Here is a 17,303-nt window from a genome sequence, read left to right as displayed (position 1 = left end):
AATTATCACAGTGCGTACGTTTCGAACTCCATACGCTGCTACCAGTCTCATTGTTTCAACCACACTAGAACGTCTTGTCGACACCCAGCCAAATGTGTAACCTGTATTAGGGATGCGTACGAGGGCGATTGTTCGCCTCCTTCCAGCTGTGTCAACTGAAACGTCTTGGGATTGTCCTGTGTATCTTGATGAGTGGGCTGTCCAAGAGATCCAGGTAAAGGAAAAAGTGCCTTGCCCAGTCAATCGCAAGTGACTGGTTACTCGCAAACTCTGCATTCTCCCCCCCTCGCTCCATGAAGGACACGGCCACGCAGACAAGTGACCTCCAGTTCAGCTCTGAGGCTGTAAAATCACCCAGTGTCAAGATAGCATCGCAGTCCCCTCATCCAGCTGTGCAACAAGCCATCAAACTCTGGCCTCAAGGGTTCAAGCCACCAGCTACACAACCGGTAGGCCGGGAGGGGCTCAAGGGATGAAGCCACCAGCTACACAACCGGTAGGCCGGGAGGAGTACTCCCATGAAGACTTTCGATGTCTCTCCAGCCAACCATCACCAGAGTCTTCCTCTAACCGGAAAGGCTGTAAAGAGTCCACCAAAGGCAAATGAGGCAAATAGTCTTCCCCTTCGTGGACTCGGAGATCCTCTTAGCTGGTTCCCTACCTGATACTGTAGCGTGGCCGGCCTCCATGTCATCGGTGCGTACCACCAGCCATTTTTCAGCGTTGGACTCCACGGACGATCCGCACAAGCAAGGCGATGCTTCTGTGGACTTCCGTGGAGCAGGATCCTCCTGCTTCTGTGCCCTGTGCTATCAACTCTTCACAGGCTGTCACTCGGCAGCCACCGAAGTGGCACCTCTTCATTTTATCCTCATCATGACTCTCCTCCAATGGAACGTTTGTGGCCTTAGGTACCACAAAGAGGATTTACAGTTGTGATTAGCATCGCAATATCACCGTGTACTATGCCTTCAGGAAACAAAATTGCACCCTCAAGACAGCTTTGAGCTTTCACATTTCTTACCGGTTCGTTTTGTCCTTCCCCCTGAGGTCGGCATCCCATCTCATGGGGTTGTCATGCTGCTCATACAGGATGACATTCATCGTCAACCCACCTCCATGACTACCCATCTTCAAGCTGTTTTGGTCCGCCTTTTCCTTCCCCACCTGACTCTTTCCCCCTGTATGATTTATGTCCCTCCGTCATTTGATGTCACCAGGGCAGACTTCCTTCAGCTTATGGGGCAGCTACCTCCCCCATTTCAGCTACTCTGTGACTTTAATGTAAGTCATCTATCAGAGAGGTACCATCTTGGTTGATCTTAATCAACTCAATCTCCTCTGCCTTAACACTGGAGCAATCTCATTCCTTTCTGACTCCCCGAACACCTGGCAAAGTGCATTGATTATAAACAGATGCGTGCAAAGTGTTGTCAACTGTCTTTGGGATAGAAAACAGTTCCTTTAACAATTCCATCTGTTCCTCTATCATATGGGCAAACATCTGATGGCTCTCTGGGACCAAGATACATTCACCAATTTCCGGCCTGACAGTAAGAGATATTCTAGCTACAGCCCCATCTGTTACCAGTTGCGTTTGCAATGTGATCGATATATGATTCATGCCTGATTGGTTTGGTTGTTAGTTGCGCAATTTACTATCGAATGCAGAGTGTGGACTTAGAGCGCGGCGTTCTGTAGCTGACAATCTCGTTACTTGTCCACCCATGTCATGAATGGTTTTCTGTGGAAATCCCAGACTGTAGCTGTGTTCTTCGATTTGGAGAATGCCTAAGACACCTGCTGGAGAACTGGTATCCTCCGTACTCTTTACATGTGGGGCTTCTGAGGCTGCCTGTCCTGTTTCCTTAAGGAATTTTTGAACCACTGATCTTTCAAGTTGCATGTGTATTCTGCCCTGTCGGACACCTTTATCCAGGTAAACAGTGTGCCTTATGGTTCCGTCCTCAGCAGTGTCCTCTTTGATGTTGCCATTAACCCTATAATGGCTGTCTCCCGCCAGGCATCTCCGATTTTGCAATCTATTGCAGTTCTCTACCAAGCTGTGTCACAAAGCGGTGCCTTCAACGATGTCTTGATCATCTTTACTCCTGGAGCATTGATAGTGGATTTTGTTTTTCCACTGACAAAACCATCTTTATGAATTTCTGGCGGCGCAAATGGTTTCTCCCACCATCATCACATGTTGGGCTTGTTGCCATTCCTGGAGCTAATGCTCGATAGGAAACTCTCTTGGTCCTCAGATGTGTCTTACCTGCCAGCCCGCTGTATGTGGTTCCTCAATGTCCTACGTGTCCTCAATGGCACTTCTTGGAGTACCGGTCGAACCAGCCTTCTCCATTTGTACCGGTACCTTGTCCATTTGAAACTCAGCTATGAGTGCTTTGTTTATACATCTGCACGTCTATCGTCTCAGCACTATCCACCATCTGGCATCCGTTTGGCCACTGTTGCCTTTTACACTAGTCCAGTTGAGTCTGTATGCTGAAGCTGCTGAACTAGCACTGTCCTACTGCTGTGACTTTCTCCTCAGCAGGTATGCATACCGTTTGTTTTCCATGCATGGCCACCTGTGATATGCCGCCTCCTTTGATGATTTCCTTGATCACCAGTGTGGGGCATGTCCCTCTTCTTGTTACCTCCTGGAGTCTGCTTTTGGCACTTGGCTTCCTGAAGGACCCATGTTAACCTTGGCCTTCATTCAGTTCCTAATGACACTACTCCAGCCTCGCTCTATAGCCTTCAGTTTCATGACCTTTCCATGGAACTTTGCGATAGTGCCTTTGTGTACACTGATAGCTCTTGGACTAACCATGGTGTCGGGTGTGCCTTCATCATTGGCACCCATGCCTATCGATATGGGCTTCAGGCGCACTGCTCAGTATATACAGCCAAGCTCTTCGCCCTGTATTGGGCCATGGAATACATCTGCCTACAGACTTTTCAGTTGTCCTTTGCTCAGACACTCTGTGCCCCTTCAAAGCCTATACGCGCTGTACCCTGCTCAACCAGGATCCAGGCAAACTGTCACTTGCTCAGTCTGGTGGAGCCACTGTGCAGTTTATATGGGTTCCTGGTCATGGTGATCTGTCGGGAAACGAGTTTGCTGAAGTTGCTGCCAAGGCTACAGTCCTTACACCTCAGCCCACTAGCTCCTATATTTTCTCTCCAGTGATGCCTGTGTTGCCGTCTGTCAGGAGGCGGTGTCCCTTTGGCATCCCCATTGGTCATCCTTTCAAGGGAATAAGCTCAGGATTATTAGTTCTCTCCCAGTGGCTTGGACTACCTCCTCTCGGCCCTCCTGCTGGGAGGAAGTAATTTTAATTCGGTTACCTATTGGGCACTGCCTTTTTAGCCATTATTTAATAAGTACAGTTCCCACACCGCTTTGTACACATTGCACCCAAGCTTGAACTGTCAGGCACATTCCTGGTGGAATGTCCATTTCTCTAACCGTTTATGTTCCTGGCTGGGTAACTCCTCTCCTTCTTGTACTATAGTTTTGACTTAGGCGCGTATGACCCCAGTGGCCCCCTCCCCACCCACCCACTCCACTTCACCGTGCAAAGCAAAGCAAACAAACATGCATGCATGAGGTAGGCTTGCTTGTGTGTATGAGTGGTGTGTGCTTCTCTTTTGCTGATGATACCTGTGGCTGAAAGCTTTGTGTAAGTGTCTTTTAGTTGTGCCTGTCTGCAACTTTACAGTTGTTCTTTATGGTACGTATCAATTGTATCTTTTCCTATATTGTTAAAAGAAGCAAAGAAATTCCTTGCCGTGTCAGTTGCCAAGCAACACTGTCTTGACACAACCATATCCTTTTTTTAACTTCTTGTTCTTCTTCCTTGTCATTGGCACTGCTAGTTGCTACCTGTTTTCCTTCATAGCCATTTCACTTGAATCAGTCTCAGGTATGGAAGTCACATCATCATAATGATGTCCTGGAATGTTGCATTTTAGTTCTGCTTCTCTGTCCTCCTGAAATAATCATCTGCAGCAGCAACTGATGTTCCACAGGCACCCTACGTATAACCATTTAACATCGTCTGTTGTGTTAAAGAATTACAGACGGCAACATGCAGACACATAGTGTGAACTAGGCAGTCACATCACTTCCTTTCTGTCAAAGAATGGAACTGACTTATGCACAACTGGTTCTCTGTATGTGTCTTTAGTAGAGTGTATTATGCCATGGTCCAGAGGCTGTAGATGACTTACGCATTTGGGAGGAAGGAGCACAACTTTTAGATTGCTTAGAAGTTATGTTTCCTTGGGATGCACAGGACATACTTCAATAGGAAGTCCAACTTTGCCCTGCTGGCCTCATCCCGGCTTCTAAATACCTCAAAAATTCGTAAAGCTGTGACATCTCCAGGGTGTACAGTTGTGTGTAGAAGCACAAAGTATAGTTTTTATGTTTCCAAACACTCCCCTTCCCTTCCCTTCCCCTTCCCCTTCCCCTTCCCTTCCCTTCCCTTCCTGCTTCAGTTTACATAATATATTCTGGCAGAAGGATTGAAGGGGAAGGAAGAGGAGTGAAGGAAAATGACTTGTGGGTTTTAGGAAAAGGGGCAGAGTTCGGAAAAGTTGACCCAGGATTCTGGGCAGACTCTTTCAAGCTCTGCCCCTTTTCCTAAATCTCACATGTCCTTTTCATTCATCCCTCTTCCTTCCTCTTCAACCCCACTGCCAGAAGAATGTGCTACCGGCTCCAAAAGCTTGATACTGAAATAACTTTTAATGTGTGTTCTCTTGCTGCTGCTTGGCGAATATACTTCTTATCGATCCTATTAAATTATATTTCCTAAAATTAATTAATATGTGTCACAGATATTGCAGATTATGCATTATGTTGGTTCTTCTGGACATGTCCAGAAGAACAAACGCCACTCATTCTTCCAATAGTTTACACTTCCTATTGCAAAAGCCTCACTTTCTCCACCTAAGCTTCAAAACGACAGATTGCATTCAGAACGATTCAACCGGCAATTCGATGTACTGAAATTTTCAGTGTCGATCTTTTACAGCAGTTTCAGGAACCTTCTGTTGCAGTATGTTTCTTCTTATATAAATGTTTCCACTTCTGTAGTAGAAACTACGTTAAAAGAATATTTTCATCATCATTAAAAGTCCCTCCTACTTGGATCCACAGGAATCATTAGCTTTGGTATATAAGATCACGTTCTCATTTTTGAACATGCCGCACTTGCCGCTAAATAGCATTTCTTCACCATGTCTGAAATACTTGTCAAGATTGCCATCGTAGTTGCAGATGATTGTCATCTTTCGCTGAACTATAAGCTTTCAACATTTGTAGGCTGTAACTCCACAAAAGTAAGACTGATAACTTCGACACTTCGCTAAACAGCCCCCTAAACATTTTGCACTTCGTAGTGTTACTGACTATGATGCCACATCACGTGACCTAAGTCACAGGGAAGTAGATCTCTGATTCTTTCAACACACCTGCTGGTATCACAGCAGGGGAAGTAGACCACCTTGTAGGATAAAATATGTGATGTGTGAAATTTACCAGAGGAACTTGACTTTTAATATGTTTTGTCTCAACAAAAAGCCTTTCCCAGACATAAAATATCACTGGAACAGTATGGGGAAATATTCAACACCAAATTTAATTTGACTTTTAGCTATCCAAGGTGCGTCACATGTAGCACCTGTGACGAATTTACTGCGAAAATAGAATCTGTTCATTCGAAACTAAGCCTGCCTACTACTACTACTACTACTACTACTACTACTACTACTACTACTCAGAATGCAGCTTTAAAACTTTAACTGTGAACTAAAGAAACTACTACAAAAAATAATAATTACACTTAAAAAATGAGCTGATTCTTTTTACAAGCTAAAGAAAAATGCTAGGCTAGCAGCACAAAAAGACAAGACCAAAGAAGCAATCACCATGGACTTTCAGAAAAACCTGCCTCTTCCAAATATCAGCACAAACAATGTTTACTATTGATGGCAACATGTTTAACATACACCAATTATTAGATTCTGAAACTATTTTCTACACGTATCCTGAAACCTCCGGCAAAAAAGGAGGAGATCAAGTTTTTTCCTTGCTGTGCGATTTCATTTTTCATCATCTTGACTCTGAAGTAAAGGAACTTCCCATTTTTTTGACTCGTGTAGTGGTCAAAACATAACTACTGTGTTTAGAATGCTACACTACATCATAACACCTAATGACTAGATACAATACAAAACGTTTTTCCTCTAAGAGCACATTCGTTTCCTCTAAGAACACATTCGTATTTAGATGCAATAAAGACATGGGTTTAGTTAACCAGAAGTCTGTGTTTGAACTGTCTGAGTGGAACGAAGTTCTCCGAAACTGACCATTTGATGTAATTTCTTGTGACAATCAAGAAATATTCAGATTGTGGACCACCTTTCTTTCCCCACTATATGTAAAACAATGTCCCTTTAAAACATGTCCAGTGAGGAAACTGAAGTTCGTCCATCACCATCCTAGAATGATCTTATATCAGCAAACCTACAAGGACATTGATGATGTGTCGTCATGAACCGAAGAGAAAAATCTTCTCTCTACCTGACTGCTGCTTTCACTTCCTGAACTAGCATATGATGGACCTATACCTGCTCCAAAAGCCAAGTTTGATGACTTTCAGCACCTGAAGAAATTTTGTTCTGTCAAAACCCAAAAATTTTATGCATCACTTCCTTATTTGTGAAGTGTACTGTGTATGTAAGAAGCCTAGTATTAGTATTGGGTAATGGTGTAGGCCAATTTATATCAAGTGACATTTTAAGTGTTTCAAAAACTACCACACAAGCAATATATTCATAGATTTCATTACAAATGAATGGACAGTCATCCTTTTTGCCTACATGTTGTGACATGAATCAATTATAATATTGTTTTTGTGTACCACATTAATGCAAAAAGTCTATCTACATAATAAAAATGTGCCAGACACGTTATTTATCAGTGTAACATCAAAATAATTATTGTCTTTTTGTTTAGGATTTAGTTATTTTGTTTTAAAATTAAAAACAGCTGTTTTCTCTAAACTTTGTTTGCTGGACCCTCATTCTATTTTTCGTGGACTCTTCATCTGTGTCTTAAGCTGCCTATACATATTACAGAATAAGGGTTTGAATTTCTTTTACAATCCATACTGATCAATGAATTAGTTCAATTCATTGATTAGTATGGATTGCAAAGAACTCAACGCTACCATCTGACAATGGCCTCAGGCCCTAAACTAGTGATGATATAATAAACAGTATTTCGGAAAGAATAGTTGGTACTCACCATATAGCAGACATTCTGAGTCGAAGGTAGACACAATAAAAAGACAGTCACAGTCAAAAAGTGAGCTTTTGACCAACAAGGCCTTCGTTGAAAATAGACCACGCACACACATGACCACGTCTCTGGCAGGTGAAGCCAGACCGTGTGTGCACAAATCCATACTAGATTTGCCATTGTTTGATTGTATAATAAAGTCATTTGAAGAAAACTTGTCTGGTTACAGTATTTTCTACAGTGTAATAAAACGTTCCATATTTATTCCTTAAAAGTGAACTTAATCTTAAAATGGGACTCATTAAGGACAGGGAGAAACGACTTCCTTCATACGGGAGTTTTTCATTATCAGTGGAAATACTCATTAAAAGTGGGTTTGTAACACCAATGTTGTTAATGTAATGTAATTGAGTCAAGTTCGTAGTAAGACATTTTATGTGATGTGAACTTGAATTGTGAAAGAGTTTAAATATTTTCCGTTTATGTCGTGTGTGTCTTTCTTGTACTTTCATGGCAATTAGGCATGTATTCTTGACGTCACACAAAACACACCGCAAACATAACTTTAAGAAGTGATGTCGATTTTTGTGACCTAACAAAATGATGGTATAAGACCTGAGACAATGTCAGATGAAATTAGAGAATACTTGTAAGGGAGGGCTGCTCAGATTGGTTCCTCCTGATGAGGAAATGAGTGCTAGCTTACTGTGTTGTAGGTTTTTTATATATTAGCGTCTCTTCAGTTTTCTGATAAGGTTTTTATGTTGTTTCCATTCCTCTGGAGATAGATATGTACATGCAATTGTGACGTTAGTTTTCTTCCTGATTTGAGTGTTTATTAATAGGATGAAGGGAAAATACTGTAATTGCAGGTTGATAGTATCTTCATATGCTTTCGTTTCTTTGTTTCAGAAAATGCACAATTACCAGCTGAGTGAGTCCAATCATCTGAGAGTCTCGTTCTCAAAGTCCAACATATAAATGCACCCAAATGTATTATCTTCGAAAATGTGTCTTGCGTGTGAATTAAGAGGAAATGCTGAATTTAGGTGTACGAGCCTGAATTTAATGTGTGTGCTTTCATACTTTGATGGTACATTGTATTTATCAGGGAAAGACGATTCGCTATTTTCAAAACATTGCATAGCAAATGTAAGGAAATGCAATGAAGGGACAATGAATGTTAATTGGAAAGTCAGTTTTTAAAACCTTACTGTAGGACATATGTTTTACTCATGTCAATTGATCATTATTCTGCTACTCATGAATTAGATGCACAGAATTTAATTTCTTCCCTTTATAAAATTAAAATTAATTATGGAAGGAGTTGAGCACTTGATATTAAAGTGACATATTTTAATAGCTGTGGTATAACTTACAACATTTCATTGATGGATGTATATCATTTATGTCCAACCATTTCCTATTTTCTTCCTACCCATCATTCTTTTGCACTAATTCTTGTGTTTCACTGTTGCGTTCACAGCGGTCACTTTTTTGCTGTTTGTGTACAATTAGAGTGAAACAGGGTTGGCTAGTTGATATACTTGTAGCCCAGTTATTAATAGTAATACAACAAGGATAGTGTTTCCTTATGTGTATACATATATGTGTATTGTCCATTATATTCTTGATACCCCTTTATATTACAAAGGTGACGGTTGTACTGAAATTTGTTTCTGTTCAGCATCAGATGTTTATTGGACAGTGACTCTGACATCTATCTTTATGCATTTCTTTACTTTTCCAATGATGTCTCTGTCAGCATTGTGTAATAAGATATTACCTGAAATGGTAAGAGCTTTCCAGCAACAATACTGGTAATAAAAAAGCTTAATTTTGGTTCATTTGTTGATTTTTTTCACGTTTTATGCATCGAAGTAATTTGCTGGTGTAAAAGTGTTTTTTTTTCTGTGTCCTTCCTTATTTTCTGTGTAATCTATCCTTCCAGTTTTGTTCTAAGTATCATAAGAAGTTGTACAACACAAAGATTGCTATGTTAGAGTGTACTGGTTCGGCATGATACATTGTGTCTGGACAAAGTAACAAATTTCAGTACGTGATGCTCTATACTTTCAAGTTTGCTAAGCTGTGCTGTGTATTGTGTAACACTGTTGGTTTGTGTGGAAGGTGCATAATATTGCTCTGAAAAGACAGAGCATCTCTTGCAAATCATCATTGTCAATCAGTTTTATGTATGAGTGTGTCTGGGATTTTTGTGTTATACCTTTATATTTTGCTGAATGTCAGTTTTATTTGCAACAGTAAACCACAAAATATGAAAGAGAGAGGGAAAGAAAGCAAGTGAAACCTACCTGACCTGTCCTGAGTTATACACAATAGCAGTTTACAATATGTGTATGGTATTTTGATTTAAAGTTTGAAAATTATAGAATGGTTACAAAATTGTGTTATGTGATCAAATTCATAACAATAAGTACATATTATGTTTAAACGACATAATGGTGTGCTAAGAAGACAGCATGTAAAGTCAGTGAAGGGTATGTAAATCACCTAGCCTGATGAATTGGAGGAATAAAGCTAATTTTTTTAACGGATGCTTAGAGACTATTATGTGCAGTATTGAAAATACGTCGTGTGCTTGTTTACGTATGTATGTGTAAATTGAATGCTAATGCTGATGGTATTTTTTTCCTTTGTGCCCAAGTCTTAAGTAAAATTTTGTTAGATTTATTATCTTGGAAGTGTCACAAATTTCAGTGTCAGTATTGCTAGTAAATTTGAGGCAGATTTCATATATGTTTGAAAACGTTATTTGTGAGTGTTCAGAGAGCAGTTTTATATTTTACAGTAATTTTAATGTATAAAGAAAGAAGTTTTTACATTTTTTTGCACAGTCTTTCTTTAACAAATGTTGCTGCTGTTAATATTCTCTTGTGCTCAGCTGTGTTCTTTCACAAGTCTCCCTTAAACTAATAGAGATAAAGTATCATTCCAAGCATCTGCATACGTTTTTCGGAATACTACATGACTGTGTTCTGCAATTGACTTACCTGCAGTTAGAACTGCAAAATAATTCAGTTGAGAAATGCTTCATAAAAATTTTAAACTTGCTACAATGTATGTGGTATTGTGATGGGCCAGTTTGTTTAGAATAGAATTTGTTAGATTTCTTAATTTGCCATGAACCGTTTATAAATGGCAGTCTGTTGTAATTATTTAAATGTTAGTAGCATAGGTTTTTATAAGTGGTCTGAGTTATATATATTCAAGAATCTGAAAGATGCGTAAATGTCATAAGTTGTTCAGGCTTTTTATCTTCATTCTCCCCGCGCTCCCCACCCCCCAATATGTATAAACTTAGTGAAAAAGATTTGGGAGTATTAAGAGTGGAATGAGATTTAGTTTTTACAGAGGCTGAAAAATCGTGTATTATATTGACATATAAAGACACTGTGTAGTAAATCAGGATCTTTTCATTTCTGTTGTCAGTTAATTAGAAACTGTTAATGATATTGAATATTACCTACCTTATCGTGTCCTTTCCTCTTCTTCCATTTCAGTTAATGATGGTCAGGCAGATATTTTGAATTGTTAAATCTTGCAACTATTGAAGCATGTGGCATCAACAAATCTTAAGAAAAAGTAAATCGTGAACACATGCACTCGCATAATCTTGTGATATTTATCATATGTAAATCACCTAAAACCTGCTTTCACAAGGTAATTTTTAAACTTGGTCAGTTCGCACTAACAGCGGATGTTACTTAAAGTGAGCCAAGTAAATACTGCCGTTTGCTTTAGTTCTTACTACTTAAAAAATGTTCAAATTTTATAACTTTTTAGCATTCAAGAATTGATGGTGCTTTCTGTAGCCCTGAATATAAAAAAAAATTTCCTCAAATCGTGTATCTTCAAAATGATCAGTGTGTTGATATATTTGAAACAGTATTGTTATCATAGCTTTAATCTGAGTTACATGTGTGACAAAGTAATGAGTATTATATTTATCAAAAAGAAAGGGGTGTTTAATTATAGGGTTGGTTGTGCAGACCAATTCACACACACATACACACAATTGAGTCTCTTTTCTAGCAGCAAAATATTTTGTAATGTTCGTAACTATGACCTATAGCTAGCTGACAATCACCCATTATGAACACAGATTTAAAAAAATTCCTACCTACCTAATGATTTACGGAAGAGAATGAAATCATAACAGCATAAGGAATAAATGATCTGCATTTTGTAATCTGATTACCCTGGAAATTGTCAAGTTTTAAATGTAGTCCTTGGCTGAGATGAAATAGGGGGAGGGGAGTTGTTGTTTAAATGTATTGCCTGCAACATATCGTACATTTGTCTGAATGCCGCGCCCCCTCCCATGCAATTGTGATACTTCATTCTTGAAAGGTCTTTGCCGGAGAAGAAAATAGACTTTTTTGTCATAACATTTAGTTTCAAACTGTTAATAAGGGTTTGAAGAATTGGAATGTCTTAACCCCCATACAAACAGGGTAATAGATCTGATCTTCATTTAATGTTGGAATAAATTGGGTTTTTTCTTCCAAAGGCTACATATTAGATCAGTGCAGTACATTTTTTATCTTGAAATAGCTTTACAGAGGGCAGAGCATTTATCATTGTTGATCTGAAGAAAGAACTAACTTGCCAGCAAAAACCTGACTCTTACTATATAATATATAAAAAATTGTATATGTATATTATATATAAGCAACAGAACGGTGCCTCGTGTGTAAAATGGGATCAAAGTACACATAGGTTATTAAACAACTATTTAAATACACTTTTCTATTTAACATTTTTGCTTCCTAATTAAAAACTGTTTAAACTACATATATCATGTATATTTCCAGTAACTAAAAAGATTGCTGTTGAAGATAAATTCACAGCAACTCCTGATAATATGTCAATTAACAGGTACTGGTCTGTCCCAATCACAATTTTCAATGAAACTTCTGTCTTTTCTACTTTCGTCAGTTCCTGCATACTGACAGGTTGCTTGCCTACATACTGCAACAATATTACTAGATTTCCAGCCTTCCTCTGTTGCAATAGCTGGATGTGAATATCTGTATTAAAATAAATATGCTGCCAAGTTGTCATTTACATTAAATTGGTATCATGCTAATGAAAGATACCTTTTCCTATGAATTCAACTAAACCATTTTGTTGTTACAACAGACTAAAGTAGTTGTGTTAAGAGGTGTTCAGTATGTGTAACACAAAAATTGCATTTGGGGAAACTAGTCTATCTTCATCTCATATTAGAATAGTCATGGTTTGCAGCAGCAACTAGACACCTTTAAGTCCAGATTTTGACACCTTTTATGTACAAGCTGTTAGCAGTATGAGAATTTCCAGTTGAGAGTTGAGAACCAGTACCATTAAGATTGTTGTGCTTCTGTCACTGATGTTAGTCAGAGTACACAAGAGCCTCTTGTTTTGTCTTCCTTCAGATGTGAACACTTTGTTTCTGATAGACACTAGGGCAAATTACATTAACCTGCACTCCTTTCCTTGCATTCATCTGGAATGAAATGCTGCGCTTCAGCAGAGTCTTTATGGGCCAGAGGTGTAATTTAAGAAAAAACAAAAATTGTAGAGAGCTTTGTCATATGTATAATTTTCGTACAGTTGTTTGTTTCTGGAGTTGACTGGTAAGGCAGTCATGCAATTTTTTACCTAAGAATTTAAAATGTTCTCTTTCTCTTCGGCTAGACACTGAACTATACTTTGTTCTAAACGTGTTCTTCCATACTTTCATCTATATACTGTAATTTCAATAATACACAACTTATTGCGGTCTGAGAACTACAGGGTTCTTATCCAGTTAAAAGGGCAGAGGTTCAATTATATGGAAAATGGAGGAAGAAATATCACTTCTAGAATTATATTTCACTGGTACAAACTGTAGATCATAGGCAATCTTTTGTATGTAGGCAGTAGCCACACATTTTTCTGAAGATTTAAAGTGTAAATCTACTTACCGTAACACAGTGAAAATACTGTTTCATCACCTTATTGATGGCTGTTCTGACAATCACTTGGACAATTTTTTTAGTGCATGAGAACACAATAATTTATCCTTGCACTGCTGTTAAAGATGGGAGTCGTCTTTTCATAAGCCTGACAATTTTTAATTGTTGTGAAACTGTTACTGAATCTGATTTGTTTTCCTCAGGGAACTGTAATCCCCTTTTTAAAACGGTTTACAGCTAGAGGGTTAACTTACCTGGCATTGGGCTTGTGCGAGGTTTTCCTTTGGGTTTGGGTGATGCATGGTACCTCTTCCAACTGTAATGCATCACATTAGTGTCTTGGATTGAAAGAAAAATCTTCACGTTTTAGACCAATAATGAATACTGTCTGAAATTTTGATTGGTTACTCAGAAAAGCTCCTTTGTTAAAATGTCAGTCACATTGATATAAGCTTGGGAGTTTTCCCATCAGTACTTCGAAATTAATTTTTTTGTAGCACTATCAGTGTATTCAATTAATACTTCCCAAGACTCAGTGACATATTTATGAAGATTTTATTATTGCTAAAAATGATAGTGATACATCATATTTCCTAAAAAATTGAAGAGATCACATTCTGTACCTTCCACTTCCAATAGTTTTGGTGTGTATATTGTCATTTGGATAATAAACATCATCTAGATGATTAGGCCACATGAGATTCGTCCTTGAAAAGGGAGCAGTTGGTCTAATAACCTGAAAGATTTTTTTTTTTTTTTTTTTTTTTTTTTTTTTTTTTTTTTTTTTTTTTTTTTTTTTTTACCTCCAGTGGCTAACGCCCCAAAAGTCCGTGCGTGCGCACGTGTACGTATATGGCATAAAACACATTATTCTGAAGTGAATGAAAAGTAAGATTAATTTGTGTTATATCAAGCAATGCAAATTTAACACGGGATCATCTGTTATACTGTTCTTCACTGTAAACACTTTCGAACTTCCATCTCTGACAAAAGCAGCCTTGTTTTCTCATTCAGGTTTGTTGTATTGAAATATTTTTACTATTTTTCTTTCATTGTTTGTAGATAAAGTACTGATTGTTATTTGGAGAATGGTGCAAAAAATACATGCCAGTATTTCAGAAAACCTACCATTATAAAATAGTTATGCAAAGGTGTTGATTTTGTTGCATGTGTTGCTTGTCTGTGCTAGAATTTTTTAAAAGTCACATTGAAACTATTTGCTTCTTGCTTGATTAGGACATTTCAGTACATGAAGGTACGTTTATTTGGTAGAGTGTAATTTTTCTCTGTCATTAACTGTCAGTTTTGAATTGTTTTAGGGACTTAAAATTTCTACGATGAAGCACTGAATTAGTAACTTTTAAGAGGGAGTATTGTTTATGGAACAATTGTATTCATAAAAGATTTTAATTATATTTTAAGAAGCAAATGGTGACGAGTTCCACTTTTTACGTTATAAATTAAGTCCAAAACATTTTTTTCCTTTTATGCAATGTTGTTGAAAGTAGATAAATGCTTCTGTAAAATATGGGACCCAGTATGAAACAAAACTTTACAGTGCCTTTTCTTGCTGCTAAAGAAGTTTTTATAATGGATTGCTGTCTTTGCTCATCTACTTTGAAGATCAAATTAAACTTTCTTAATATACTCCGATAAAACTGTTAAACTTGTGTAGTGGTATTGTTGTCATGTTAACTACTGATTTATGTGGAAGAAAAATTAAATGGAAAGTGCTCAGCCATCATGGAACATTACAGATGCATACAATAATTAATTTATAATAGATATGGTTCTGTAGTGCTGGAGGCCTGTTTTTTGTAATTAGTGTAATTTTAAAGTGATTGTTTTCGTTTTTTAAATCATTTATACAAAAGCAGCTGATGGTTTCCCCCATTTTTAGTTTTAAATCAGCCTCAGTAACTTTCTTAATCGTTACTAGAAAATGCTTTTATTTTGTTGCCAGTAATCCAACAAATTTTTTGCAAATGTTTTTAACTACATTCTGTTAAAAAAAAGTTTCTATATCAGAAAGAGCCTTTATTCCAGTAGTTACTTCATAACAGACCAAAATTTTTCTAAAAAATGAAAGTGAAGGTAGCCAATGTCACGTGTGTTGCTGTTCTGCACAACAGCATAACAATGCAATCCCTTTGTTGTGTATCTGGATTTGGAAAAAGAATTAAATTAATCTAATTGCAAAAATACAGAAGATAAGTATATGGATAGTAAGTCAGTACTGTGTACTGCTTGCAGAAAAAGGAATTCATAGTTGATATACTTCAACAGTTGATGTATTCAGCTGCAGGATTTATAGTGAAGAAAGTTGGTAGTGTGTTCTTCTTTTTTAAAAAAAATATCATTAGAATTATATTTTTATGTCAAATTTTGTATGCCCTGAATTGATATACATAATTTTTTTGTGAAGTACAAGGCAGGTTGAATTTCTGTGAACTGTTAAGAATGGTGCATTTGATTAATGGTATTAGTATTATTTCAGAATATAAGATCATTTTCAAATGGTGTGTTTACTTTCTTTTGTAATAAAATCCAAAATAATAATGTATGTATGCATTTGTAAAAAAAAAGAAAATTGTTTTTGAATCTTGTCGTAAGACAAATATTATTAAAATTGTCCCTCATTCCCTACATCCAATCCAGTTTGACCCTTTCCTGTTGTTTAAGCAAAATATTAGTATGGTACTTCATTTACTACATGTGGTAAAATCAGTGTTTCAATTTTCCCCTTTTTAATTTTAACCACTATCTTTCTGTCTCTCATATCTTTCTGCTTCTGTATGCTCTTGTTTGCCAGTACTTTGTTATTATGCACTTTTGGACTCTAAAAGTTGGTATTGTTCTGATTGTGCTAACTACTGCCACACTTCCACAGTGGCCAATGCCAGCCATGTGAAGTTTTTCATTTTGTGTCGCGTTTTAACTAATACTACTGATTGACACCGCCACTGAGAATGATATTGGTGTTGGATATTAATAGATATGGTCACATGAAATCTATGTTCAAAATTTCATGCTGTTAAATGACATGTTAATTCCATACATCTTTTGGCACGGATGCCCATTCTGCTCAAGAATTGAATTGGTCATTAAAGCTTTTTGTTCTTTCTCTTATGATCTTCAGGCAACAAATGAGTGTTAATGAACCCATAATTAGAACTTTATTGAGTCCAGAAGTGTACTACTAGTTCTATAAGAGGCATATCTTCTTGTATAAGGGACCATGCATTGTTACATTCAAGTGGAATCTTGACTAATTTTCAGCAGCAGCTTGTTGCTTGGTGAATCATCATCATAGCTTGCTGATAAACTTAGTCATATTATTTCTAAATGCCAGAAGTTCGTATTGTAAACATAAATTTTGCTGATGACGGACTGTGTTTTTTAAACTACCAATGCACTCTGTATGTGGTGCATTTATTAATATTTTTGTATTCCAAGAATACATTTGATTACTTGAATCATGTTAATTAAACACAAAGCTGAAGTGAGAACAATTGCATCCCAAAAAAACTGGATTAATGCTTGTTGTACAGGAACATCATTTTCCATTAATTTTAAATTTGATTTACTGTGTAAACTGGCGTTTATGAAAATGGTTAAAGACAACCAAGACAGCTGCTTATGTTATTACTTAACTGCAATATCAAAACTTGTTATTTTTCAAAATCTTTCACAGTAACATCATTTATGTTTATAATATGAAATGCTGTCACTTGGAATTATGGAATTAGTTTCCATGAACATAGATTTAGGGAGTAATTTCAAACTATGGAAAAAATCTTTATTACAAAGGTGGCCTAGATAATTAAATGTTCTATGAGTAGTATATTTTAATTGGGAGTAATAATAGGTTCTTGAAATAGACACACTTAAAAGATTAACAGTAATATCAAATTTTGAAATGAGATATCCCTTATTGGTGTGTAGACTTGTATCTCTTCTAGACAAATTGTATGTATTAGGAATGCATGTTCTTTCCTCTTCTACTGTCAAATGCTTGTGTT

General features: G+C 37.3%; 1 protein-coding gene across 5 annotated transcripts in view; it reads left to right on the top strand.

Annotated features, from left to right (window-relative positions):
* Nucleotides 1–15,844, top strand: part of LOC126178069 (polypyrimidine tract-binding protein 1) — a 260,740-nt gene extending 244,896 nt beyond the window's left edge. For all 5 annotated transcript variants that reach the window (XM_049924505.1, XM_049924504.1, XM_049924502.1 and 2 more), the window contains one exon: nucleotides 8,231–15,844. In XM_049924505.1, coding sequence (XP_049780462.1) covers nucleotides 8,231–8,299 — 69 coding nt within the window. In that variant the 3' untranslated portion in view covers nucleotides 8,300–15,844. The remainder of the gene's footprint in view (nucleotides 1–8,230) is intronic.
* Nucleotides 15,845–17,303: the final 1,459 nt, after the last annotated feature.

The sequence above is a fragment of the Schistocerca cancellata genome, chromosome 1 (assembly GCF_023864275.1).
Source record: "Schistocerca cancellata isolate TAMUIC-IGC-003103 chromosome 1, iqSchCanc2.1, whole genome shotgun sequence".
NCBI classification, from domain to species: domain Eukaryota; kingdom Metazoa; phylum Arthropoda; class Insecta; order Orthoptera; family Acrididae; genus Schistocerca; species Schistocerca cancellata.
The sequence above is the reverse complement of the archived record's forward strand: the minus strand, read 5'-3'. Positions and strand labels throughout refer to the sequence as shown.